We start from the raw sequence: 27,647 nt of genomic DNA, 5'->3' as shown, positions 1-27,647 counted from the left end.
AAATGAGAAGGATATGGAGAATGTATTAATTACTCATCTCTCTTACTCTGGCACAATAACTGACCAAGCAACTTAATGGAGGAAGGTTTATTTTGCATCACAGTTAGAGGGCACAGTCAACTGTGACAGTTGGTGACATCAGATCAGGGCAGCTGATCACATATCCTCAGCCAGGCAACAGGCAGAAGAACATTGTTGCTCAACTCCACTCACCTTATTCTTTATTGTCTCCTGGCAGTTAGGCTGGTCTTCCCATTCCAGTTAACATAATCTGCACAATCCCTCACAGCCATGGCCGGAAGCTAGCTGATCTACATAATTCCTCATAGACATGAACAGAAGTTTGTCTCTGACATGAATTTCGACTATGTCCAGTTGACTACCAATATAACCACCACAATTCCACTCCTTGTCATTTTGACAATAAAATACATCACTTTAAAATCACTTCTTATCCTTGTTGGCCCATAACCATCTCATAATACAAAGGCATTTCATCTAACTTCAAAAGTTGCAATGAAACGTCAAGAAAACCAACAACCCATTTTAAAAAAACAATGCATGCAACTGAACAGAGAGTTCTCAAAAGACAAGTGGCTGGAAACCATGTGGTATGCCCATAAAGGACAGGAAATTAGTAAGAAGCCATGAAGGCAGGATTTCTAGGAAAGAGGCCAGAAGAAAGTGGTATAAAGTGTTAAAGGGAAATAATGATACAAAAAGAGTTTAATGGGGAAAGATAGATGAGGAATATGGGGAGGGATAATTAACATTAAGGGCACTCAAAATATCATATGGAAACCTACTACTGTAGAAGCTTCCTAAGATATATAATACACACATATATAAAGGTGTTAAAATGGGGTTACCCTGTGGCAACAATGTCTCTTCTAGACATCAAAGGATAACAAAAAGTCCAGCTCCAGGACTGGGTTGCCTCTTTTGGAGTTGTTGGAAAGTGAGAGGACTAGCAAATAGAATGATTTCATCATCAAAATTTATTTTGGCAATTAGAGGTTAAACACTGCTCCAGGGCATGGCCTTTGTTCTCTAGGTGGGGAGAGCTGACTCACTTTTACCAGTTCTGTGAGAGAGTGCTACCAGTGATTACATGTCAGAATAATAAAGGATATTCTTTTCCTATTTTTCTTACTTCTGTGAATGGAATTCTGTGAATAGGAATAAGGAAAACACTTAGAGTAAAACTAAAGGCAAAGAAAACAAATGTGGCTTCCAAAGGAGGACACTAAACATTTTTAAAAATCTCTTTTGGAGTCCTGTTTTACTATTTTTCCCTGAGTGTTTTTTTTTTTTTAAATGTGGGACAGCAAGGCTTTACCTGTGCTGAGCAGGGGTGCTCCACTAAGCTACTAGGCCTGCAGTATGCCAAGGGCACTCAGACCTTGGGTTCCATGCCCCCCCCCTCCCCAACAGCCAGAGTAGGAAGGCCCCGGCCGTTGCTGTCCACAGTGCTGAAAACAACCTCCTTGGGTTCCTCTCACGAGAGAAAACGGGCACAAGAGCACAATGATCAAACATACTACATAAGAGCCAGGACTAGCCTGATACAGACAGTGTCCCAAAGACTGCAGTCTCAAATGGCTGGAAGGCTTAAGCTGAGTTTCCTTTAAGACCAGCAATTTGAGAATGACCCAGGACAACAGAGTGCAGCAGCATCTCAAAAACAAAGCAAAATAATGGCTTGTTAGATTTAATAGCCATAGTAACTTAGAACCCACAGAATTAGAATCCCGCAGTGAAAGAAGAAGAGAAGTTGAGATTAGAATGGGCGTCAAGGTGGTGCTAAGTGTTTGCCTCTGAGGATCTGAATCTCACCCGGTCCCCTCATCCTGGTCCCTCTCCTGCTCATTCACCTCCCCTTGGCTCCAGAGTAGTGCAGCTTGACTAGAGAGTGAACCCTCATCATGGGACCCTGTGATCATCCAGAGGAAGTCAGGGATCTTTGGCTCAAATTAACCATCCTGGTTAATGAATGGATTCCTTACAGCCCCTGCTTGCAGGGTAACCGCAAGGTAACAGCACAGTTTGTGCTTTGCAATCTACAAAGGCAGACTCACGCCTATCTATCTACCTACTAGGAAGTCCGGGGCAAAGTGGGTGGGTCAGTGTGCCCCAGAGCTCAGCGGCTCCACCCTCAGCCACAGCCCGCCCTCCGCGCGCAGGATGAGTTCAGGCTTCCGGCGCGGCTCCTTGTCGTCGGGCAGGACGCGGAAACGCAGCAGTGTGAGCGCCAGCGCCACCTTCATCTCGTTCATGGCAAAAGTCTGTCCGATGCAGTTCCTGCGGAGGGCGGGGTGAGAACTCTGACTGTGCGGGAACCCAGATGGGCACCATAAGAACCAACCTGACCTGGTCCGCTGCTGCAACAGGCAGCCTAGGAGCAGCGAGGGATGCTTAATAAATCGAGGACTCCACTTAAAACTTAACTCGTCCCGAGTTCAGACCACAGCGGGAGGGCAGCGCTCTGAGCATCTGTGGCCGCTCTTGGAAATCCCCCAAAACTCGGTTTTTAATTTGATTTGGAAGTGGGGGGAGGGGACTAGAAACTGACTATCTCAACTCCGCCTTTCCTCACCACCAGGCCCAGATCCCGCTCCATAATCCTCACCTGGGTCCTGCCGAGAAGGGAATAAATGCTAGAGGTGACCTATCCTGGATGTTCTCTGGATCAAAGCGGAAGGGGTCATAGACCTGCAGAGGAGACCAGCCATGATAAATGAGTGGCATTTATCAGCACAGCCAGAGACAGAGTCTTGAGTGTGCCGGGGAAAAGTGAGGTCTGATATCTTGGGTCCACTAGGGGATGAATAAGAATGGGGCACAGCGCACCTCAGGGTCCTGCCACACAGTTGGGTTGTGATGGATTCCAAAAATATCGATAACGCAGATGACACCTGTGGGGAAAAGGGACAGGCAGGGTAAACTTGCGACCTGATAAACCTTGCTGAGTGCCCAGGACCATTCTTCCCTATTCTGCGGCTACCTTTAGGGATGACCCTGCCATCTGGGAGGCAAATGTCCTGGGTGCAGCAGCGAGAGACCATTGCGACTGGAGGATGCAGCCGCAGACTCTCCTTGATGCACATGGTCAAGAAGGGCAGCTGGTTCAGGTCGTCCCTGAGGAAACCAATACACAATTACCAGGAGCGAGACAGAGGCTGCCAGCCCTGTGTTGCCCACTTAACCTTTCCCCACAGTGGTAAAATAATCCCAAAATGATCAAAGAATTAAGAAAATTCTGGAGAAAATTTAGCTGCTGCTTCTGCTTCTTCTTCCTCCTCTTCCTCTTCCTCCTTTTCCTCCTATTCCTCTTCCTCCTCCTCCTCCTCTTCCTCCTCCTCCTCTTCTTCCTCTTTCTCTTCTTACTCTTCCTCTTTTTCCTCCTCCTCCTTCTTCTTTTTCCCCTGGAACTAGCTCTTGTAGACCAGGCTGGCCTTGAACTCACAGAGATCTGCCTGCCTCTGCCTCCCAAGTGCTGGGATTAAAGGCGAATGCCACCACTGCTGGGCTCCTCTCATGCCTCTTGCTTTTCCTTTCCTTGCTGTATAGTTCTCTCCTCTCATCTTGTCTTCGCTCAGAGTTCCTCTTCCTGTCCCTCCTCCTCATCCCCTTCCCACTTCTTTACCCTCCATCTCCCCTTCTCCATTCCTCTTTATATTTTTCTCTTTCCCACATCCCTTCTGCTCCAAGTCACCTACTCCCAGTTCTACTGTCTTCCTCCTCCACCAGCCCACATCATCCTTGGTCCTACCCCCCTATTCTCCAGATATTTAGATATCCAGACACAGATATTTAGTGACTTTCCTGATGAGACATATCCTTTTCTTCCACCCTTGCTTCTTGTATACTCTACCCCATGCCTGCTTGTGTGTCCTAGGGGTGTCTTGCCCAATGACTGTTCTCCCACCAAGCTGAGCGCTTCTGGAAGGATGGTCTCTGGGCTGAGTCCTTAGCACAGACTAAGCTGAGCACAAGATTAGGATGGAAAGACAGTGTGAGAGGGTTTGGTGAGCAAAGACTGGATGCATGGATGAATCACAGGTTCAAGACAACATAGATGTGTCTTTTATCCCCAGAATAAATGAATTCCCTGTGAATCCCTGGAAGAATAGTAAGGAAGTAATTAGGGAGCAGATGAACAACCTATCAGGAAGGAAAACCATGGGAAAATGTTATTTAGGACAGAAGTGGTAGAGGGGAAGGGAAGTTCATTTACTCGAAACATGCAAAATAGCATCATCTGCCCCCACATCATGTTATCTCATCAGTAATTCTCTTTGAAGTCCACATCTTTATGTTCCTATGCATAAACCTTTTCTTTGCTGGTGAAATAGATGCCTCGCCCACCAGCCAGTAACAGGAGGATCTTGTAAAGAGTTCCCTTCCCCACCAGGAGGGGCTTGGGAACAGGTCAGCAGGGCCTGCACTCACCACTCAATCTCTGTAGATGCTCTGTCCTTAAGAAGATCCCGCACCTCCTGCCGACAGCGCTCCTGGTATTCAGGGTGTTTCGCTAGGTTGTACAGGATCCAGGAGAGCCCACTGGCTGTGGTGTCATGGCCTGCAGAGTGGGCAATGAGGCTTGGGTCTCCGGGCTGTTTCAGTACCAATAAGTGGACAGCACTCAAGCGGTCAAGTCCTCAGGAGGGATGGGGAAAGATACAATATAGGGAATGGAAGGACCCAGCTTCCTGAGATGGAGATACTCCTACCCCTTCTCTGGTCTTACAGTGAAACCCTCACCCCTGAACATGAAGGTGTCAGCCTCAGCTCGGATGTCCTCGTCCGACAATGCCTTTCCGTCTTCATCCTGGAAACAAGACAAGGTCTAACATTACAACACTTCTGAAGATTCCTGTGTCTAACAAAAAATAGGATCTGGAGATCCTTTTCCAACCAGGCACACAAAGCCTCTGTACTCCTGAATTTCTCTTGGTCACTGAAAGGACTGTGGCTAGCATGACTCTGTCAAGCCTTGTCCTTTCCACAACTCCTGCTGAAAAAAAAAAACAAAAACCCAACCCATTAGATTACATTCCTAAAGCTAGCCACCAAAGTCTATTTCCTTATTTGGTCACTTCCTCCTCCCGAGGCTGGCAACCAAGTTCCCCTATAAAGGATTGAAGTCCAACAATCAAAAGCCCCCTTTGGCTCACCTAATTAGCATGCACAATTAATACTAAACACCTCATCCTAATAAAGGCTTTGCCATTTTACCTTTATAAACTGCCATTTCCTATGTGCCATGTCTGTCTACACTCAATCCAGAGGTGTTTTTCACCACTCAAGGACATATACCCCTGGCCCTTTCCCTGCCTTCCTTCCCCTATTCCATTGTCCCCTTATCTCCTGTCTTCGTCTCTATGTCCTGCCCTCTGTCACTCTAGGGTAAATAAATCTCCTTTTTGCTGAGAACTTGGTCCTGGTGGTCGTGAACCGATGTTTTTCCTTTCAGTCACCATCATCAGAATCCCCAACACACAGGCATTATTCTTGGCTCCCCCACTTCCTGTTTTTTTTTTCCTAGCTGAAGGAATCAAAGAGCTGTGGATATTTTCCACTTCTGTATGATGAGTGATTTCTGTGGAAAAGAGTGACTAGCCACCTTGCATGGTACCTTGTCTAGGCAGTGTAGAGATTAAACATTGCTCTAAGTCAGTGGTTCTCAATCTGTGGCAAACCTCTATCTCCAAACATATTTACATTATGATTCATAACAGTAACAAAATTACAGTTATGAAGCAGCAACAAAAAACTGTTTTATGGTTGGGGGAGGAGTCACCACAACATGAGGAAGAGCATTAAAAGGTCACAGCTTTACGAAGACTGAGAACCATTGCTCTAAGTCATTTGTTTTGTTCACTAGGTGAGGAGAGTGGATTTCCTTTTTACCAATTCTTCCTTTACTGCCATCTGCTTTGTCACCAAAGGTTGTGTCTTCAGGTCTGAAAGGTTTAGAATGACAGGAGAAATAGGGGCAAGATGGCAATGTATGAGGACAGATGATGCCACACTGTGTGTGGTCAAAAAGTAAGCTGACCCTCCTTCCTTCTTTATCACTCAATTAGGATTTTCCAAATACATTCCCTCTCCGGCTTTTCTCAACTTGCGTTTTGATTCCTTCCTGACTCTCCTGTTCCATCCTTGGGTCTAAATCTGGAGAACTTATCTTATTTCCTTTGGACGCTATCATCTTGCATTCAATATCAGCATCCATTCTGTTCTTCTTAAAATCATAAAGTGTTGGGGCAGGAAAGATGGTTCATTGATTAAGAGCATCCTCACCCTATGGTAGCTTACAATCATCTATAACTTCAGTTCTATGGGATTCAATGCTCTTTTCTGGCCTCTGCAGGTACCAACCACACACGTGGTGTACATGCAAGCAAATGGTCATACACATAAAAAATTAATCATTTTTTTAAGTTATGAGGGATTGTACAAGCATGTAGTATCAGAAGTTGGGGCAGGCAGATCCATTCACCCAGCCCTGAAGATGAGCCTGGCAACATAGTAAGACACATCTCAAAAAAGCAATATAAAACCTAAAGGCTGACACCCATCTGTATTCCCAGCACTGAGGAAGTTGAGGCAAGAGGAACATGAGATTGAGGGCAGCCTGGCCTACACAGTGAGACTCTATCTAAAAGAAAAACAAAACAAAACAAAAAACCTCAGCTAATTAATTTTTAAAAGCTCCATTGCACCTCTTAAGAAGCTCACCTTGCTTAGCAGCAGCACATCAATGAAGTCCAGAGTCTTTGACTTGGTCTTGGCCTTAATGACATCATCACCGCCGTGACTGGGCAGAGTCTGACGTCGCTTCTGGATGACGGCATCAGTGAAGTCATGCACCAGGCGGCAGGCCTTGTAGAAGTGCATTCCATCAGGTGTGAGGCGGTAGAGCGGGTCTATGTGCAGAAGCAGCTGCTCGTTTCTTTTCACCACCAGGGCACTGAGCTCAAGGATGGCAGTGATGTACTCGCTAGGCTTCCTGTACAAGGGGAGCATGAAAGGAAGCAAGAATGCACCTAAAATCAGAGGTGCATTCCTCAGCAGGTGGTGGGAACCATTTCCCCACAGGATTAGCTTGTTAGCCCGAGTAGCCCAACTAATCTGGCAAAGATAGCAACACGTGATAAACATGGGCCCTGAACACTCAATCTCTTCTCTCCCTTTATTCCATTCCCACAAGCCTAGGCATTTCCCTAGGCATCCACAGCATCGTGTGGACGCCAGACCCCTCTCTCTCCTCTCTGACACAGGGTTCGGTCCTGCTCTGCTCCCTAACATTGTCCACCCAGATCGGAACTCATCAATTCTTCCAGTTGTCCCATGGCCGGTTCCCTCCCTTGTCTGTCAATTGTATTTTCTTTAGAAGGGCAGACACCATCTTCAGAGCTCTGCTCTAACTATGCTTGTCTTTGGTCTACTATGTGTGCTCCTGGCAGAACAGTTGATTTAGACAGCTTACCAGTTCTTTTGGTTAATGCATCTATACCCTAGTCAAGGCCGTGGAAACCTCAAATGTGTTATGACTATTGAGGGGAGAGGGTTAGAGGGCTGAGAAATAGCTAAGCAAACACAAAACAGAGCCAGAGCAGGATGGTATTGCCTTTGTCATTTCAAGTATGGAGTGATGTTAAAGGGGTGTTAAAATCCTGCATTTTTTCTGTCTCAACGTTCTAACTTCCCGTGTTTCCTCCAATACGTGCTTCCTCCATAATATAAGTTTGTCACAGACCCAAAAAACAATGAAATCAAAATGTATCGATACAATGAGCTAAAAAACTCCTCTGTTTGGTAACCTTAGATACATTGTTATAGAAAGAGAGCTCATGAAGACCTTTCATGGTTTCCTAGAAACCACAGTATGAAGTTCCACACTTTCCCTGGCTTTTAGTGTCTGTATGCTTTAGTTACCGTCCACTCTCCCAACCTCTTCCCCAAATGCCTCATGCCAGATGCCATTATCTGTCTATCTGAATCTCTGTGCCCGTTTCTGAACAATTTCACCACATGGGAGGGGCTGCCGCATTCCCCGGGGGGGGGGGGGGTTCTGACCCACTTTCTCCATAGGGTTCTTCCACTGCTCAGCCAGCCTCCCCTCTGCCACCTCTTGCCTTGATTCTACAGACTGGGTTCCAAGGCCCAGAGTTGGAACTCACTCCTGACAGTTGCTGCTGAAGCTGAAGACACATCTCTGCAAAGTGTCCAAGGTCATGAGGCTGATGTTCTGAAACATGTCCAGACGAGTGCTACCCCCTGACACCAAGTGCAGCCACTTGTCCTTGGTAGAAAAATAGACAGTGACATAATTGGATCTTGGTTCCCTGAGACTCTACCCAACCACAATCACAATGGACGCCTTCAAACCAGCCTTCTGGAATCTTCACCCCAGATACCTGACCTCAGAGATAACCTAAACTGAGGAACTATGGAAGTTGTTACTATAGCAGATGATGACCCAAGACTGGCTCAGGAGTTCAGAGTTTAAGATCAAGCTCTGATTCCCATGCTATGTGCTCCCTCAGTCATTCCATTTCCCTTCCTAGTTCTTGTCTGTCACATCTTTAGGAAAACCTAAGTTATTCTGATCTAGTGTCTGCTAAACTGAAAGGAAACCATGTACCACCTGTGCTCCCTTCCTGCATGATAACTTGAACAAGGTCTCTGATATATATGACCTTCAGGTTTATCATTAATGAGAAAAGGTAACCCATATACCTCACAGACTCATGGAAGTTAATTTGGCTAGTGTAGATTATTGGATTGGGTCTTAGCATCAGCTCTAGCCTATGGTAAGCACTCACTACATGGTATTCCTCTTACTGTCACTATCATAAGTGGGTTTCAAAACTATCCCTTTGTTGAGAATGATAGACTTTCATTGTTCCTTGAGAAACTTTGTTAGACATGCCAAGAATGAGCTGTTATGATGTTCCTAACTTGGGCTATTTCTCCAATGTCATTGCAGAAAACCTGAGAATACAGTGATGATTCTCCATGGGTAAAAATAAGACAAAATTCTGCTTGTTATAAAAACAGATTCCCTGAGACTCAGTAAAAATTATGTATAATGATATTTACTATAGCTTATTATTAAAATTATATAAGACTCAGTCATATTATTGTAATATCATATTATGTTAGCATATGAGATGTGCCTATTGAAGCCCACTTGCATTGCTCTCGTGGAAGGGGAGTCCTTTGAAAAATGATAAAAACTGGAATGATACACATGCTGTATACAGTGCAGTGAGTAAGAATGGCTTTTATATCTAAACCCAGAATCTGGTGTGTTCTAGCAAAATCCATGACAAGTAAACAAGCTAGCACATCAGTTTGCAAGGAAGGAATCATTCTGTGATCATCACCCCAGGTCTTGTACACCAGTACAGTGTGATTTTCCGGCTTTGCCCATTAGAAGGTAGAGCCTGTTTGATCCCTTTTTGATTCTGTGTTTGGCTTATGATTTGACCAACAGAAGTTGCTAAGATGATAAGGCTACAGTTCCAGGTAAATCTGAACTTCAGGTCCTGCCTAGCTTCTCTCACTGCCATGGAACTCTCTGTGCCACCTGTGTTCCCTGCTGAGTCCATTCTAAGTTGTCTTGAAGTCTGCATGCTCCAAACATGCGAGAATTGAGCCAGGATCAATTGAGCTGCCCACAGCTGGTCATAAAACACCAGGGACCTAGACCCTGTCCAGAGAAGCAGCCAGTGTTTGAAAGTGCCAGACTGTGTCTGTGTATCAAAAATTAACACCTGAGCACCCACCACATGCAGGGCCATGACTCTATGGTATCATCATGGAAACAAAGCAAAGATTTTAATCCCAAATCACATATGGGAAATCAAACCCTGGGGGAAACTGCAATGAGCCAGCCTGGCCCTTCAGAGCCAGGACTGAGGCCTGGATCTGTTTGAAGTCCCTTACCACTCCCACCTCCAGACTCCAGCTGCAGAACTGAGTTCCAGAGACTCACATGCATGATGTTGGTGCTTTCATTGAAAATCTTCACATAGGGCTTCAGGATGTTGAAATGGAAGGCGGGGGTCAGCATACGACGGTGGCGGTTCCACTTGTCACCAGCACTCACCAAGAGCCCATCTCCTGGCAGGGTGACCATTGGCAGTGGGCAAGGGTGGCAACTTTCTCTGGGCCCCAGGGCTGTCCCCAGTCATCTCACCTGTAGGGACTCACCAAGCCATGGTTTCAGGAAGCTGTAGAAGATGGCATCCTTCGGGGCAACAGCAGCTGACATGAACAGGGACGATCAGGGACCAGGAGAATGAAGGGGATGAACTTTGGAAGAATGTGGTGCCCTCATCAGGGGTGTACATGTCTACCTCAGGCCAGCATGACAAGATTGGGGAGAAGGGCAGAGGCAGCAGAGAGTAGCGGAGAAGTAGGCGGGAATCAGACCAAGCTTTAGTATAAGTACAGCCTGACATTGCACAACACACCCAAGTGTGTGTTCACATAGCTCCTACACAGTTTAACAAGCTAAAACAGCACAACGCCTTTTCCAGCTTACAAAGACCTACACATCCATCCACCCAGTACTTTCTGTCATCTCCTGAAAAACACATGACACAGATGCACATGACCTAACGTGTTAACATGGCTAAACACATAGTCTTCCCTGGCATGACTATACCTAGTGTGCACTGTCCAACATATTATAAGCTGTTATATATCCCCACAAAAAGACTTTGAAACCATTAGCCAAGACCTATCCCTCATTTAAATTGATTATGTCAGATACTGTGTCACAGCTACCTAGCAAGGCTGCCACAGCCCCACCAGCCTGCCTCAGATCACCTGACCAACTGGAGAGAGAACAGATACTTCAGCAGTGGGCAAGCTGGGGCCAATGCAGTGCCCACCTGGAGCGGAGAGGAGGGGCATCACGAAAGCAGGAAGATGCTGAGCATGGTGGTGCACGCCTTTAATCCCAGCATGCAGGAGACAGAGGCAGGTGGATCTGTAGGAGGCCAGCCTAATCTACAAAGCTAGTTCCAGAACAGCCAGGACTACACAGAGAAATCTTGTCTCAAAGCCCAATCCCCATCTGAAGACTGCACAGATGGCCACCAGTCAGGGTTCCTCCAGCATGCATGCCTAACAGTGCACAATAGGATGGCTGTAAAGGACATCTTCTTTCTACCTCTGAGTTAGAGGAAAGAGGCTGCTAGAGAAGTGGATTAGCTGTGCAAGAGGCAGATAGAGCTATGAGAATTCTATTCAACACTTTCTTGTTCTCTGCGTTGAGCCCTGCCTGGGATTCCTCCAAATATCTTTATTCCCACTAATCCTCAGCCCTTGAGTTAGAGGGGCAGAAAGACACAGTCACACTTATGATCCCAAACACAGCATTAACCTGGGTTCCCTTCCATGCCATTCTCCAGATTGAAACCCAGGCTCTCAAGTCCCTTGCCCACAGTCAGGGTTAGGGTTAGGGTTAAGGTTAGAGTTAGGATTAGAGAGTTAGGGCTAGGGTTAAGATTAGGGTTAAGATTAGAGGGTTAGGGATTAGGGTTAGGGTTAGAGGGTTAGGGTTGGGGTTGGGGTTAGGGTTAGGGTTAGGGTTAAAGTTAGTTTTAGGATTAGAGGGTTAGGTTTAGGCTTAGGGTTTAGGATTAAGGGTTAGTATTAGGGGTTATAAGTGGAGTATCTTTGACATGAGTGTGGAACAGTGTATCTATAGCCTGAACCCCTACTCATGTGTTTCCAGGCACTAGTACCAGGATCCCAAGACTTTTCCAGAACAAACATAGGCAGTAATGTTATGGGATATTATTTTATGTAGGCAAAAGTGTATTCCTTTTGTTTACTCTGCATTTGTTTAATTATGAAAGATGTGTTGCATTTTTTGTTGTTGCTGCTGTTTTTTTGTTATTGTTTTTGTTTTGTTTTGTTTTTACCTTACCTGCGTAAGGCACCTGATTAGTCTAATAAAGAGCTAATTGGCCTATAGCTAGGCAGAGAAAGAATAAGTGTGACCAGCAGGCAATGAGAATAAATAGGAGGGGAAGTTTAGCCTCAAAATATTGGTAGGAACAAAAGAAGAAGCAAGAGTTTCAAGGGAGATGCCTGTCGCCAAACAGGCAGACAAACAAGCATCAGGAAAGTAAGATATATAGAAAGAAAGAAGGTAAAAAGCCCTGAGACAAGACATAAATAAAGAGAAACAAGTTAATTTAAGTTTAAAAAGCTAGCCAGACTGAATATTCAAAACTAATAAGTCTCTGTGTCTTGATTTGGGAGCTGGTTTTGGTCCAAATGGAAAAAAGCCTGGTGCAGAGTGACTTAAAAAGGGAATTGTCCTGTGTCTCAGGCCAGGAGATTAAAACTAATAATAAGCCGAGAATGCCTGGGACTCCAGAAGAAAATCAAGCTGCCCCTGGAAATGAATGTCCGAGGATCATCACTTAGACTCTGATGAAAAGGCTTTAGTCCAAAGGAAAATGGACTATATGAAGGTAAAACAGACCTGAAAAGCTTAAAAGCTTAAAAAGCTGGATTCAGCCATGCTGGAAGACCATCCTCCCAGGTCTTTATAGTCTATAGATTCCCTTTATTTCCTTCAATCAAACCAGGGGAGTCTTTACCACCCACACCTGTCAGAGATCTGCCATGTAGAGAGAGCCAGGGGCCAGCTTGGCAGTTGTTAGAGTCAGGTCACTACAGAAGACTGCTCTCTTCTCCTCAGCCTGCCCCATGCCCTATGGTAATGTCAAAGGGCAGGGTAAGTGGGCCAGGCTGGAGTGTAATTTCATAAGAGAGATTCTAGGCCTAGTTGGTGAGCAATGACCTTATGATGGACAAAGCACAGGAAGAGGAGGAATAGAATAGCAGTTGGATCCCTCATTAGCATAAGCCGGGAACGGGATGGGCTGCAGGCATACATAGACCCTGCACAGCCTGCCCCTACTTCAACATTCCTTCATCAGCGTAGATGTCTTCATTTCAGATGCCTAGCTCTGTCTCTCCTGGACCATCACTGGTCTGTCCTCTGGTTGTGTCTGGTCTAGACATATCTCCTCCTCCAGGAAGCCTCCCCCCCCCACCCCCGCCCTAGCAGAGATCTCACTTCTCCCTTCTGCCGTCATTCATCTTCTCCAGGGTGATCCCTGGCCACAAGTGTTGGAGTGCTCATCTCTTCAAGACTGGGTCCCTCTAGGACAGAGCCTTGCTCGCGGTCTCCTGGCATCCCAGGGGTACCAAGAATGCTAGGACAGGAAGGGAAGAGAGGACACCAGTGGGCTGGTGAGCACATGAAAGAACAGGAAGGCTGAGAGGTACAGCGGAAGGAAAGGTGAGGTTACTGCAGGGGCCACACACAGAAACACGGAAGCCAGGACCAGAAGTTCTCAGATTCCCACAGCCATGCCACCAGCAGCTCCTGGGGCTACATACCTGAGGCACTGACGACAGATCGGACGGTGTCAGGGTGACACAAATGGATGAGGGGAACTATCGGACCTAACCAGGTCATAAAACCCTGGGGATAGGTGGCCACCAGCTCAGTCAACTCCTTCATGCCTTCTTCCGTGGGAGGGGACTGAAAAAAATATAGACACAGGCAATCCTTTCTGAGATGGCTCTTTTCAGGGATAAGATTGGCCGAGCTAAAAATTGCCCACAAAAGAGGATGCAACCTGACTTCTGACTATATTGGTGATGGTGTTTTCAGAACACATCAGTGTTCACATTGTAGACGGAGTCAGGATGACCCACCATCCACAGTGTGGGGAGCCCATTCAATCCACTGAGGATCCAAATGAAGCAAGAGACAGAGGAAGGGAAAATTCACTCTCACTTCCAAAGCTGAGACACCAGGTTCTCGTGCCCTCAGATTTCTAAACTCGAATCTTTGACCTTTGGACTCCAGCATTTATATCTGACACTCCACTTTACTCCATTCTCAGCCTTTGTTCTAAGACTGCATTGTTATACCACCAACTTCCTGGTCTTCTAATCTGCATGTGGTGTTGTAGGATTTCTCAATTGCATAAGTCCAAATTCTCTACCTCTATCTATCTATCTATCTATCTATCTATCTATCTATCTATCTATCTATCTATCTATAATCTATCACCTATCTATCTATCTATCAACCATCTATTTATCATCTATCACCTATCTATCTATCTATCATCTATCAATCACTCCTTATCTCCTTCTCTTTCTCATTTATATCTATATGTGTGCATTTGTTTATCTACATAGCTATGTATCGAATTGTGCTATATAAAGAATTTTAATGACTCATTTATTTATTTTATGTGCATTAGTGTTTTGCCTGAATGTCTGGCTGTGTAAGGGTGATGGATCCCCTGGAATTGGACTTACAGAAAGTTGTGAGCTGCCATGTGGATGCTGGTAATTGAACCCAGGTCCTGTGGAAGAGCAGCCAGTGATTTTAACCACTGAGCTCTTTCCCCAGCCCACATAATGATTTGTTTTATCAACAACAGACTGTAAATACTATGTTGGTCACATAAAATTATAACAGACCTGAAGATTATCTTTGACTTACAATTTTTTGCTTATACAATTCTTATGTTTATGTATGTTTAATTAGGTAGATATCATGATCTAAAGTTTTTCTGCAATCTCCTCAACAGCATCACAGGAACAGGTTTGTATGCTGTGAGTGGGTACATGGTCTCTCATCATGTAGATGTGCAGTTGGCTCTGCTATGCTGGTTTGACTAAGTGTATTCTATAGTGTGGATAAAATGACAAAAATCACTCAGTGATGAATTTTTAAAAATTTGTCCCTATTGCTAGCTGGTGCAAGATGATGTGTCAGGTCACTACACATATGTGTGCATATGTGAATGTGTATATGCATGTATGTGTGCATGCATTTGTGGGGGGTGTTTGTGAGTGTTACTGTTTGTGTGTGCATGTATGTGTGTGCCTTGCTTCTGCTCCTCTGCAGATCTCTAATGCACCTTCCTCAGCACCTCAGCAGGTTCCTCCTGAAGCCTCTGGAGGTGACACAGCCTCTGCAGTGAACATGTCTGGATGTTGCAGAGTGGAGGAGGAAATACCTGCTTCTTCTTGCTCTGTCTCTATCAGTCATTTCTCAGTACCAAGAGGGACCCTTATGGTCAGGAAAGAAGTAATATTGTCACACTGTCTGCCTCAGAGAAGATTTGTCTTGAGAAGATTAATTTTCTCAGGTAGAATCAGTTCCAGCCCCAGGTGAAGCCTCAAGGCAAGGTCCTGATAGGGACATGTGTGGACTTCTGTGTGACCTCAGGGTTTGTCCCCAAGGTTTCTCTCACGTGCTCTTCTGACTACAGAAATCTTCAGTTCCAGCTATGCGGAAGGGTTCAAACACTGGAGCCTCTAGAGGTGGCACAGCCTCAGCAGACCCCAGGACAGCACAGGGAACCGCTAAGTCTTCATGAGAGTGGCAGCTCACCTAATAAGCAACCGCCCATAGGGTAGAGGGCACTGTGCACGGTGCAAGGACTTGTATGCACGCCGTGAGCTCTGCAAGTTGTAAATGAACCTACGAGACCAGGTCAGCCAGTGGAGAGAATGGGCTTATGTCAAAGTCCAAGTACTGGGTAAAGGTTAGAACACTGGAAGGCTCATGGGAGGATGAGTGTACACTCTCATCCAGATTGTGCAACAGGCCTCGGTGATCCATCTAAGCAGAAAAGAGCAATCCAAGGAAGATATGATCCAGGAGGTGAGGGTCAGAGCAGTATGCTCCTATGGCCCTAGGTATATTGGGGGAGGCATAAAAGTCCCTTCTGGAATAAAGTAGAAACTCAAAGATGGACTGACAGAAGGAAACGGACCAGACAGGAAGCTGACTCTGAACCAGGACCCTGTGGGAGGTCTAAGCTGCAGGCAGTGAAGAAATGTGAGGGGGGCTCTGGTTCTGTGTGGTGCATGCTGGGAGCCTTTTAGTGCATGCAGACATGAAAAATGGCTGGAAATAAATCCAGAGTGGATTAGGAGAGGAGAGCAGGTAGCATGGACCGCATGGCCACCATGGCTGCTTGACAAAGTTTCAGCATTTTGACATTTTAGACCACATGTCTCCAGCACCTTTTTGCTTTTATTTTTAAAGGTTATCAATATTAATGCCTTCCCCTTTGAGAAATTTTGTGCGGGCTTTGATAAAGGATAAAAATGTGTACAATAGTAGCCTCTCTAAACAAAATAATTTTTTTGGAAAACACCCCCACCTCAGTGGAATCGGGAATTTCACTGTGCCCTCCTAATTACACTAAGAACAGGAATGTTAGAAACTTACTAGACACCCCTGATCTCAAGGATAAAATGCCTACAAAGCCTGAGGCCATTAAAGGCAAGAATTTAGTTAATAAATACAGAGAAGTCAGAATTATACGGAATAATGGGAAAAGAGTAAGACACCAGGACCTTCCCCTTTGGAACATTATGAGGGGAACAGGTTCATACAGAATGACTAAGAAAGTGTGGTATAAGTGTCTGCTTCCCAGAAGTCCTTTTCCTAAGGTCTCCATTCTCTCAGGGTTTGAGGAAAGTCCACGCTTGGTAAAACAGTTCTTCTCCTTATCTCTGGTAAAATGAACTTGTGACCCTTTTATTAACATGACTGGTAACGATTACCTATGGCAATACCAGATTCCACATCCCCTGATCTCAAGTCACACCCAGCTCACGTGCCCCTCCTCTCCCTTTTAATCTTATGTGCAACTATAGAGTGTAAATGATGTGTTCCTTTTTGATTAAACGCTGCTGGCAGCCACCCTGATTCAACCCCAGATCATGACTCTGACTCTACACATCGTCTCTGGGACCTGGGCGCCCTCCCACAAGCCGGTCTCCAGCAAACAGGGATGCGAGAAAAGCTTGAGACGGAACACATTAAGACCCTAATCCATCCTACCGCCAAGTGCCTGATCCAATGGGGGAATCTCTATACCCTCAAACCCCAGCCCCTAACCCACGCCAATCCCTGACTCTGTCTGTGCCCCCTCATACCAGATCCCAGGCCATCCCACAACCAACCCCTTGACCACTGGGAGGTCCCTGCACCCTCATACCCCACACTCACCATGCCCAAGTGACCCCAAAACCAACTCCTCTTGGGTGGCTGAGGGAAACCACGAAGGCGACGACATTTTTCATACAAAGTGAAGATCTGGGTGAGGCAGCGGACCAAAAGCCAGGAAGCCCCAACCAAGAAAAAGAGAAGCCATGGTGAGGCTGACATGGGCCCCAGTCCCAGCCAGGATAGATCCAGATACGGCATCCTACAAGAAAGATGATAGAATCTGAGTTCCTGAGTCTCCAGGAGTGGACAGGGACATCCTATGACAGTGGACATGGAGACAGTGAATCGCAGTGTCCAATCATGTGATGGTCGGGACCCAATGCAGTAAAATGGCATTAAAATGGGACCTGAGTAGGGCAAGAGGCAGATGGCAAAGGAAAAAAGGGAACAGGGGAGTCTGAACAGTGTCCCAGACTGCATGAATGGGAGTAGGAGGAGCTGTTACCCAGAAGCCACCATATGGTATATATGAGTATATACTCATGACCAGCCGAATCACTGTGGCCACCCTTCTTTAGCCATCTGGCTCCACGACACCACCCCAGACATGGGCAGGTCTTTCCCTAACCCAGGATAGTACCCTTCAGCTCCACCTCCCCTAGCCTGGCACCTTCTCTCAGGAACGGTGTGTCTCCCACAGCTCCTCTTTCTCTTCTCGGCCTCTTTGTCTTTGAGTCATTGCCTAAAGGAAATGATGGGAGGCTGGGCTCCTCTGTGCCAGCCAATCCTTCCCAGGCTGGACTGTTTCCTCCTGGACTAGGCAGGAGGCCAAGAAAAGTGGGTTGAGCCAGTCATCTGCACAGTGGAATTGAGTCAGGGTCAGATCCCCAGAACTTGACCAATCCCACATGTGGTGGGAGGCAACACTACTGTGGGCAAAGGTGGCACTGAGCCCCACCTTCTTAGGCCCTACTACTCTTCCAAAGGCAAGGTATATTGTGTTTTTAAACAATGATTAACTTAGATTTCGGGTTCCAGGAGGCCAGGGTCAGGCGTGTCTCAGAACTTCTTCGGAGCACCTACGTGTGGGAGAAAGGCCTGCAGGATTTCTTGGTGCTGAACTGGGAAGATCTGGAATACCTCTGTCCACAGCCAGACAGCAGTCAAGACTTGCCTCCAAGGAACACAAGAGATTGGTAGCCACATTTCCTCCAGAAGCTATCAATAATTGATCTCCCAGATCAGATTCCAGGGATCAACAGCCAAGCTAGGAGAACGCAGCTGAGGCTGGGCTGGGCTGGAACTAAGGTGTGGAAGGAGGAGGGGAGGTGTGTGAGAGTGAGGCTGTAAACCGCTATCTGCAGATACGGTCCAGGCAGGAGAGTTCGGGGCCTTTCTTGTTCTTATATGAAGCATAGATGGCACTTACAAAAATATTTACCCTACTAAATCGCTCCAGCAATGGCCGGAGCAATGGTTCAATGGGTTTGATTCCCAGTGCCACCATGGTAGCTCACAACAGTCTGTGACTGTGTTGTCAGGGGACCCAACACCTTCCTTTCACCTCCAAAGGTTCTGAATGCACATGCTACACAGACATATGGACAGACAAAATTAATAAAAAAATTAAAAATGATAATAATTACTATTTTGTACATTGGTTATTTAAATATTCCAAAGAGAAACTGCTTAGCACCACGGTTGGTGCATAGCAGAACTCCATATACCTGCCTTGTGAGACACAGTGTACTTTGGTGTGAAGACTAACATGCGGACCATGAGTTTCCTGTTTGCACCAACTGTGGCCAGCATCTAGACTGTGCTTGCCATTACTTTTGTGAAGGAATAAGGACATAGTCAGGCATAGGTAAGATTCTTGGGTCCCTTTGTCATAGCTGTCAGGGAATAGGCTAGCTTTAACCATCCCTGTGCATTCCCTGACCTTGACCCTCATAGCCTTTTAGGAAAGCTCTGAACATCAGGCTTGACGCCAGAGAGTCTCACAGGGGCCTTGAGCAAGTAAGTTGCCCATCTGGGCCTCTCACTCCTGTTCAGTAATATGGTCATGTTGGTATGGAGGTAAGGATTTCTGGAACAGACATGCGTCTTAGTTTGTTTAAATTCCCCAGAGTTTAACGTCTTCTTTTGAAGGTGACCCTAAGACATAGTCTCAACTGTCTTGCAGCTCTTTGGGAGGTGACCCCAAGAAATAACACCAGCACCATGAAGAAATGGGGTAGGATAAGAAGGAGCTAAAAGCCACTTGCTGAGGGAGGTGTGCACTATGGTCATTAGGGCTCACTTCAGCGGAAGGTGGGGCTCTGGGAGACACAGTACTGAGCCTGTTTCTTAACCACCCCACCAAGACCAAAGGAATATGGCGTTTATCCACACATACACACACCCCTGAGTCTCAGAGCTGCTCCCAAGACAGTGCTGGTGCGGAGTGTGGAGCTTGCACTGCAAAGGCCTGACCTGGGAGCAAGGCCAGAGGGCTCCAACAGCTGCCCCAGCAGTACACACAGCCCAGTATGGACAGTTCAGTGAGCCCAGTACATACACATACACACACATCCTCAGACTGTATACATATACACACACATACATACACATACAACATATACACATATATACATATACACACACATACACATCCTCAGACTGTATACATTATACACACACACACATACATACACACACACACACACACACACACATACCAATGCACTATATAAACACACACATACACAAACAGGCTCACTGGAAATTTCCAGGCTATACACAATTACCTCCCTCCACGCACAGACAAAATACATAAACATACACTTGCACAAATGCACACACTCATACATACTCATACATACAAACATATAGTCTCCCACTTTGAACTACTAAGAAGGCTTCTTAAGGAAGTATTATTTTGTTACATTAATATAATTATGGAATTGTATTTTTCCTTATATTAGTATTATTGCTATTCCCAATCCTGCCAGCAAAAAGGGAATCTCCTCCACCCTCAGGAGGCCAACATGTCCCACAGCAGTCAGTGACAAGCAGGCCTGGGTTTGTTTTGAAAATCACACAGGAGGTTGGAGCATAGCTCCAGGGACCTGCAAGTCTACATTGCTCCACCCTGTATTCCTTCACCATCCCAGTCCTAAGCAAACTCTCAAAGCCTGTTCAGAGCAGGAAAATGAACCATCAGCACTCCAAATATCCTGTGCTCTAGAAGCAGCTTGAGAAGAATAAAAAAATAAAATCAAGCTGTGTTCAGCCCTACATGAGACATCTATTGTTAACCCCCACTGGAGAGAACAAAACCACCACCACAATTTTTTTGAGTTAAATTTAAAGTAGACCTTAATATATATTGGGTATTTTTTTTTTGAGACAGGGTTTCTCTGTGTAGCCCTGGCTGTTCTGGAACATGCTCTGTAGACCAGGCTGGCCTTGAACTCACAGAAAACCTCTGCCTCTGCCTCCCAAGTGCTGGGATTAAAGGTGTATGTCATCACCGCATGGCTGATAGCTGTGGTCCTTTGAGACTGGGGTATAAGGGCACAAATCTCTATTCCCAGTCCTCCCACGTATGTGCTACTCACTGAAACAGCGGGCCCCTGATACGTAGGCTCCCCCTTGGCCTTGCTCATGCTCTTTTCCCAGCTTCTGTGTGGCTTGGAGTCGCTCTCCAGTGAGCAGTCTTTTTCCTGTCTTCTCTGCTCTCGAGGCATATTCTGGGCCAGTGTCTGGGGCTGACTCTTGTTCCAAGTCTATGGATCTGCCTCTCATTCTGTATGTGGCTCCTGCTCTAGCCTATGTTTTGCCTCTGGATCATACCCTGGAAGTCATTATATAGCAGGATTTCCAATCCAAGAGACAGGGAGCAGTTTATTAGACCTGGTTTCTGATGAGCTATTACCCAAGCAATGAGACCCTCAAATGTAACAGGGTTGAGACTTTTGTACATTTTTGCCTTTTTGTCTCCCATATATGGCTACACACATTCTGATTGGCTGTATCAAAATACCAGGCAGCCATGACTAGAATGAGAAGGTAGAGGGGAAGAAAGGAGTTGCAGGAGAGATTTGGTCAGGTTTCATGTGCACTCTGGGGTACTAGTCAACCAGCCCATATACTGCCTGCATGGTTGTTTCCTGTTTTGTTTTGGTTTTTGTTGTTATTGTTTCTTTTTCTTAGCCCTTGGGGTCTACCATTTGTCAAGCAAGTCCTCACCTTTTAAGCTGTTTCTGGAACTTTTGCATAGAGGGAGCACTTAGTGCAGTGTTTGCTGTTTCCCTCACCCGAAATAATCACACAGAAACTGTATTAATTAAGTCACTGCTTGACCCATTAGCTCAACCTTCCCATTGGCTAACTCGTATATTAATTTAACCCATTTCTATTAATCTGTATATCACCACGTGGCTGTGGCTTACCGGGTAAAGTTCCCAGCATCTGTCTCCGGCGGCTCCAAGGCTTCTCTCTGACTCCTCCTCCTTTCTCCCAGCATTCCGTTTAGTTTCCCCTGCCTAGCTTTGTTCCCCTATAACTCTGTTATCGGCCCAAAGCAGTTCCTTTATTTATCAGTGATAATCACAGCATACAAAGGAAAATCCCACATCATACAGGCAATTGTGAGCTGTTGCTGGGATCTGAACCCCAGTCCTCTACAACAGCACTACATGCTTTTAACAGCTAAGCCACTTCTCTAGCCCCTTATTTTTTTCTTCTGCAGCCTCTTCTCTCATGGATATTTGTAGAAGAAAAAATAGAATCGTTGCTGTGACTCACAGGTTTATACAGTGGTAATACAGCTGACGAAACCATGAGCTGACCCACTAGGAACCACACAAACTTCAGGGCACTGGGGATATTTGCCTTTTGAATACTCGCTGTCATTTCTGTAAAAACCCTGTGAAGCCATAGCACTCCCTTTTTCATAGTAGGACTCGTCCTAAAAAAAAAAAACCCAGCAGTATATTAATCAATTATTGGGCATAACTCCCTCATGCACAGTTATACTGGGCTGCCTTTTCCCACACCATGGGGCCCTGGTGTGAAAGTATTCACACAGTCTAGAAACCTTTGTTCTCATAATCAAATCTATGCCCATTCCCTGATATAAACTTAGAAGCTAGCTCCCCACAGTTATCTTTTATGGCAGGACATCCGGCCAGGAGAGGAGCCTTACAAATAGTCAGAGCCTCAAAGAACAGGGGCTAAGGAAGATACAGCATGTCTGCCCTCATGATAAGGAGAACTGGGCACCCTGTTTCCTCTAACAGCCGATTTAGGAGAGTGAGACCTACTGGCCCCTGCTGTACCTTAACAAACTATTAATATTCTGTACTTACCTTCACTTTAGTTTTATTGGTACAAGATCTTAGTCTAGGTAATTAACTGTTATTGCCTTTACCCCCAGAGACACAGGAAGAAGTTATGGATCACTTAACCAGCCTCAGAGAAAGGAATCTTTTCTCATTCAGGCTTCTTTGGGAACAACTGCCCCAGCCACTTAGCCCAAGGCTGGAAGCATTAGCTTCCAGATATTGCACAAAGTAGCCATAGTTTTTCTTTTTTCTTTTGATCTAGCTACTGTAGATGTAATCTCTAGGGTTGAGAGGTCCCCTCTAATCAACTAACATTTGGTGAATATGCTAACGTGGACCAAAGGTCACAGGATCCCCTGCTTGTTTACAAAGGTTTCCTAGCGACCTGATTCTTCCTCTGCTCACTGGTAAAACATGGCATGCCTTGCTCATGGCTCCTACTGATTACAAACTTTTTAGCTCTTATGTTATTTAAATATATAGTGTAGCACACGAATTTCCTTTCTAAGCTCCCCTAATGACTTAATATCTCTCTCTCTCTCTCTCTCTCTCTCTCTCTCTCTTTCTCTCTCGCTCTCTTTCTCTTTTAGTTAACCTCCTTCCTTCTAAGAGTTCAAAGAGGCTTTCACAAACCACGCCCACTCTGAGCCATAAAGAAATCTGACAGTTACAACTGTGTGTGAAAATCGTTCTCTGCCTTTTATGACCCTGAAGGAATTCTAGCCCTGTACCTTGCTATCACCAGAGTATTACTGATTGTGTCTACATGTGCATATAAACTAGAAATTTACTTGCAGAATAAATTTGCAGAAGTTTAAATGGGACAGAAGGATAAGTAGGACATGATGAGAAGTATGTGAGTTGATTCGTTTCTTGGGGATCCTGAGAGGTTTAGGGGGTAGCAGAGTTGATTTGTTCCTTTTACCCTTGGATCACTTTAGCCAGTTCCAGTACTTTCTGTAGTGTTCCTTCTGGATCCTGAGAGTTTAGGGGGCTGGTACCCCAATAAACCTCAATAAATCATTGTATCTAGTGTAAACTGTAAGCCCCTTGAAGCACAACAGGGGCCAGATCCCTACCCCAGGACCTCTAACTGTCAGGTTGCACCCACATAAATACTCTAACTGCCCTCACCCTACAGATTAAAAAGCCCAGTCTCTGGATGTGAAATCCCACCAATCTCTATCCTGGAAAGCTCCACCCTGAAAAGTTCCACCCCCTTCCCAAGAATCTCTCTATAAGCCCTGTATCCTGTTCTATTTGCTGCTGTCTCTCACCTGAGCAGAGGCAGTCACCGTCCTGTTTTTCCCCTCCCAATAAATCTCTGTGTAAGGTTCGTTGTACAGTGCATCTTTATGGTATTCTTTGGTACCCTGTTGCCAGGATACCTTTCCATCCAAGTTATAACATTTATATTGGTTCTGTGACTGAATAGGTTCTCCTTGTGTCTGTGTTTCCTCACGGTCTAAGCTACACTGGGACCCTATCCCTCATCTCCATCCACAACAAACTCACCTTCTGGCTCACCGATTGCTCAGCACCCCATCCACCAGCAGCAATTAGGTAAATTTCCCCTTAGGTGGATATAAACATTTCCCTGAGTCCGAGGAAGTGACTGTTCACTATCTGGAACCCCTCTGGTTCTCTTGGAGGCAGAAGTAACCCCAGTCATGACCTTTAAGGCTATGGGTGGTCCTCTTCACTTAACCCCAACCCACACCTCGTAGAGCTTCAATCCTGTGATTTCCTTAGGCTAAACCAAGCTATGGTACCCCTTCCTGCCCTCTTCTCCCACTTTCCCCTTGAAGCTGCCCATAGTCCCAGAGCTCCTTTAGACCCCCATGACTTTTGTGACCCGATTCCCCGACCCTTTTGTGTAGATGTGACCCCTCCCCCTAGAGCTCAGTTTCCATTCTACAAGAGCCTTGGTACCAGGCACCAAGTCTTTCTGTTGGCTTAGCCAGGCTAAGCCCTTGACTCCTGTTGAGTGTGGTGACAACCCACTGAATGACTTGGTCCTTGTTCAGTCCTCTCTGAGTCATGGGGACACCCACAACTTCAGGCTGCAGTGACATTTTCCTCCCCTTCTTTCATCCATGGGAAAATGTCTTCTGTACACTCTTATTCCACTTGCAATGCCTCTTAGAAAAACTTCCAGCCTCTCCACCCAACTCCCTACCTGAAGGTCCCTAAATTAATTCACTTTTGCAATAAAATTTATCTTCAATACCTCTTAGATAACCTAATGCCACCTAATAAGACCTTAGAGTCTAATATTGTTTGGGACTTTTACAAATACTGAAAGTGATCAGGGAAATGAAAAGAAATTTCCCAGTTTCCTATTTCTATTTTCTCTTCTCCAAGCCCTGCCTGTTTTTGTCTTAGTCTCCTCCCCACGCACACACGTTCCATCCAGAGCACGCGTCCTGTCTTTTAAGTTACCGTAGATGAATGTATGAGTTGGTTGCAAAGTGGGAGCTAGAACGGAGACCTAGCAGGAGAGGGAGAACACAAAGGAGCAGGCCCGTGCAACATGTGCACACCCTGCACACACTCGTCACTGGCTGGTTCTCTCAGCTCTCTTCTGCAGCATCCTCTGTCTACAGCCAGGACATGAAAATTTCCTAGCTACAATCCTTCTTTGTTCTCAGTTTACTAGATACAGTTTTACTGGGATTCCGGTGTCTTTTAGGTATGAGTGGCATTAGACTGTTGTTTTATGCTGTTCCACTTGAATTAAAATCTGGCTCTAGAGTTAAGGTATGGCTTCCACTCCTCTAGACCCAAGCACACTTGTTTAAAGGTTTCTTCTAAAATTTCTGTCCCATATCATGAGCCATCTGCTGTGTGACAGAGAAAGGGGAACAAAACAAAATAAGGGGACAGACCATTTCCAAAAGGAATATTGCTACTCATCATCTCCTACTCCTTTGGTTTTGGTTTAACTCTAGAACTTTTGCTAAGGTATAAATCTTATCTCAAGATCTGTAAAACTATTCTGTAAATAACTTCCTGTGGCCTCAAGATTTGTAAGCATATTGGGTATGACTAAAACCCTGTAAAATCGATAACAAAAGGGTTAATTTAAAACTCAGCACTATAGTTAGCCTAACATAATAGTTAAAAAGTCTATGTACAGAAGTAATCTTAAAGGAAACAGTGTGGTTTGCTGTCACCTTAGCTGTTGTCCTCTTTACTGGGATGGAGGTCACCACATGGCTGACAAGTCTTTGCTAGGGTTAGAAAGGACAAACTTAGACAAACAATTTCACTTTCATCTTGATAAAAGTGACTACATGACATAAACCATCCAAGAGAAAGCCACTTCTCTTAGCTGTGACGCCTAAGCCAGATGATTTTGCCATTATTTTCCATCACAAGTCTCAGCCCATAGCCCCTTCTCTTCCTCTCCAGCTTCTCTGGTTTCCCTTTCTCCTTTCTCAGTGACAGGCTGCCCACCCAGTCAGGGCTGAAGGATTCCCCGACCAGAATCCTAAATTAACAACACTCCAGGGGGCATCCTTGCTAGGGATCAGTTTGTAACTTGCCTCCTGACTGGCCACCCTTTAAGAGGTGATTTATGAAAAAATCCAAGAGGTCATCCAGGACAAACCTGATAGCCCATCTCAGCTCCTAGACTGCCTTACAAAGGCCCTCTGACAATATACCAGTATGGATCCTGAGAACCCAGATAGAAAACAACTCCTAATGACTTACTTCTTCTCCCAGAGTTTTCCTGATGTGAGAGCCAAACTTAAACGTCTAGAGAAAGGACCCCTGACTCCATAATCTTAGCAGTAACTTTAAGGTATCCCGTGGGAGAGATGAAAACAAAATACCTGATGCTAGTAAATGCCTTTCAACTAGTCATAACAACTGCCCAGCCTCCCTGATCTCCCAAGGCCCAAGAACCTCTGGGTCCCTGTTTCAAATGCAGTCAGAAGGGTCACTGGACCCGGGCCTGTCTGGTTCCTCATAAACCATCCAGACTATGTCCAAGGTGCCATCAAGAAGGGCACTGAGGTGTTGGCTGCCCCCATTTCCCTCACACCATGGGGACATCAAGCCCAGATAGCCCTTCAGCTGACCTCCTAGATCTGGCCACGGATGACTGAGGCAGTGAAAGATTTATGGCACAAGTGACCATGGCAGATCCTACAGTAGGGGACCATGGGCAGGAAACAGAATACGCCATGCAGAGAGTGCTTGGGGAGTATGAAGTTTTATTTAGGAAGAAAATGTTGGGAGAGTAGAGGGAAGGAAGGGAAAGATACAGAGACAGCAGAGAGAGAGAAAGAAGGAGGGGGAGAGACAGAGAAGGAGAGAGGAGGAGAGAGAAGAGGAGGGGGAGAGTCAGAGAGCTGCCTCTTCAGAGAGAGAGAGAGAGAGAGAGAGAGAGAGAGAGAGAGAGAGAGAGAGAGAGAGAGAGAGAGAGGAGGGCTGAGACAAGCTTGCTTCAGTGGGCAGAGAGAGACTGGGAGTGAGCGGAGCTTGTCTCTTAAAGGGACAGGTACTGATAGGGAAGGCCAGCATAATCATAACAGGTGGCCCAGGCACCTTTGACCACCACCATCTCTCACTGGGATCCTCAGGAAGACATCAAAGTATCAGGGTGATCTATCTCTCTCCTTCTGAACATTGGGACACCTATTTAGGCCTGATGGAGTTTTAGAGACCCACATCTTCTTGTTCCCCTATCGGCAGGGTAGGGTGACAGCTTTACTAGCCTCATCAAACCCCACCAAACATATCATCTGAGCTCAATACCCTCTCTCTCTCCATAGCCTCGGGGGAATTAAGCCTCTTATCTCTGACCTTTTAAGAAAGACTCTTGTACTCCCTTTGGGCTGCTCACCACATGGGCATACTCCCTGCAACGCCCCTCAGGGTCCCACCACACACACAATTCTACTTACTAAGACACCTGCGCTTCTCCAGCTGTTTTCTCCTCTACCTGCTCTAGCCACTTGTCTCTCCCCTTCTTCTGGGTAAATGTCACTAAACAAAGCTCCTTATTTTTTTTTTTTTTTTTTTTTTTTTTTACTTTTACTACAAAAGCCACGCAGGTGTGCTAGGGTACCTTTCCCTTTAGAGCTGTAGGTATTCCTCGGATTCCGACTGCCAGGATACTGTTCGGCTGGAATCTCCAGCCGGGTCCCATTTCTGCCTCTGCAAGCCCCACCCTCTCAGAAAAACCACCGAGCGGTGGCTCCTCCCCTGAAGCTGCTAGCTGCTCATGACCCCGCCTAAAAACGTGCCATACTCGGGCACAAACCCAG

General features: G+C 45.9%; 1 protein-coding gene across 3 annotated transcripts; it reads right to left on the bottom strand.

The window, feature by feature from the left end:
* Positions 1–72: 72 nt before the first annotated feature.
* On the bottom strand, positions 73–27,571 carry LOC125404145 (cytochrome P450 4F4-like). 3 transcript variants are annotated; one of them, XM_048439916.3, is made up of 13 exons: positions 27,449–27,571; positions 17,099–17,297; positions 13,447–13,591; positions 10,228–10,281; positions 10,010–10,137; positions 8,190–8,311; positions 6,745–7,015; positions 4,765–4,831; positions 4,453–4,582; positions 3,005–3,138; positions 2,851–2,915; positions 2,630–2,712; positions 73–2,301 (listed from the first exon to the last, which is right to left on the bottom strand). In XM_048439916.3, the coding sequence occupies exons 2-13, from the start codon at positions 17,294–17,296 to the stop codon at positions 2,124–2,126; spliced, it is 1,575 nt and encodes a 524-aa protein (XP_048295873.2). In that variant the 5' UTR covers position 17,297; positions 27,449–27,571; the 3' UTR covers positions 73–2,123. The 3 variants fall into 3 exon arrangements, with proteins under 3 accessions (XP_048295873.2, XP_048295876.2, XP_048295874.2); XM_048439919.3 differs by lacking the exon at positions 27,449–27,571 and adding an exon at positions 27,285–27,412; XM_048439917.3 differs by lacking the exon at positions 27,449–27,571 and adding an exon at positions 17,709–17,901.
* Between the last annotated feature and the right edge of the window lie 76 nt (positions 27,572–27,647).

Source organism: Myodes glareolus, chromosome 6, assembly GCF_982192425.1.
Source record: "Myodes glareolus chromosome 6, mMyoGla1.1, whole genome shotgun sequence".
Lineage (NCBI taxonomy): Eukaryota > Metazoa > Chordata > Mammalia > Rodentia > Cricetidae > Myodes > Myodes glareolus.
This window is presented reverse-complemented; position numbering and strand designations above follow the sequence as displayed.